The following is a 264-nucleotide window of genomic DNA, read 5'->3' on the forward strand; positions in this document are numbered from 1 at the left end:
GCTCGTAGGCGGCCTCCGGGCCCGACACGATGTCCAGCTGTTGGATGTCGCCCTGCAGGAGGAAGGGGGCGAGTCAGTGGGGAAATAGGGTTAGGTCGGGAATTGGTGTGAGTGATTAGGCAATGGGAGTTGAATCGGTGGGGAATGGGGGTGAGTCACTAATGATACAGAGATGGCAAGAAAAGAGGAAAATTTACCTCCTTCACCTGGTTTAATATTATAATTCACCTCGAGAAAATCGTCATCCACTGCGTTTCAGGTGAA

General features: G+C 51.1%; 1 protein-coding gene across 1 annotated transcript in view; it reads right to left on the bottom strand.

Annotated features, from left to right (window-relative positions):
* LOC119588878 (collagen alpha-1(XI) chain-like) overlaps nt 1-264 on the bottom strand; it is a gene marked incomplete in the record, with an annotated part of 48,456 nt that overhangs the window by 21,387 nt on the left and 26,805 nt on the right. Inside the window, 1 exon segment of the mRNA XM_037937517.1 lies at nt 1-52. This exon segment is cut by the window's left edge and continues 140 nt beyond it. Within this exon segment, the coding sequence (XP_037793445.1) occupies nt 1-52 (52 nt within the window).

Source organism: Penaeus monodon, chromosome 24 (genome assembly GCF_015228065.2).
Source record: "Penaeus monodon isolate SGIC_2016 chromosome 24, NSTDA_Pmon_1, whole genome shotgun sequence".
Classification (NCBI taxonomy): domain Eukaryota; kingdom Metazoa; phylum Arthropoda; class Malacostraca; order Decapoda; family Penaeidae; genus Penaeus; species Penaeus monodon.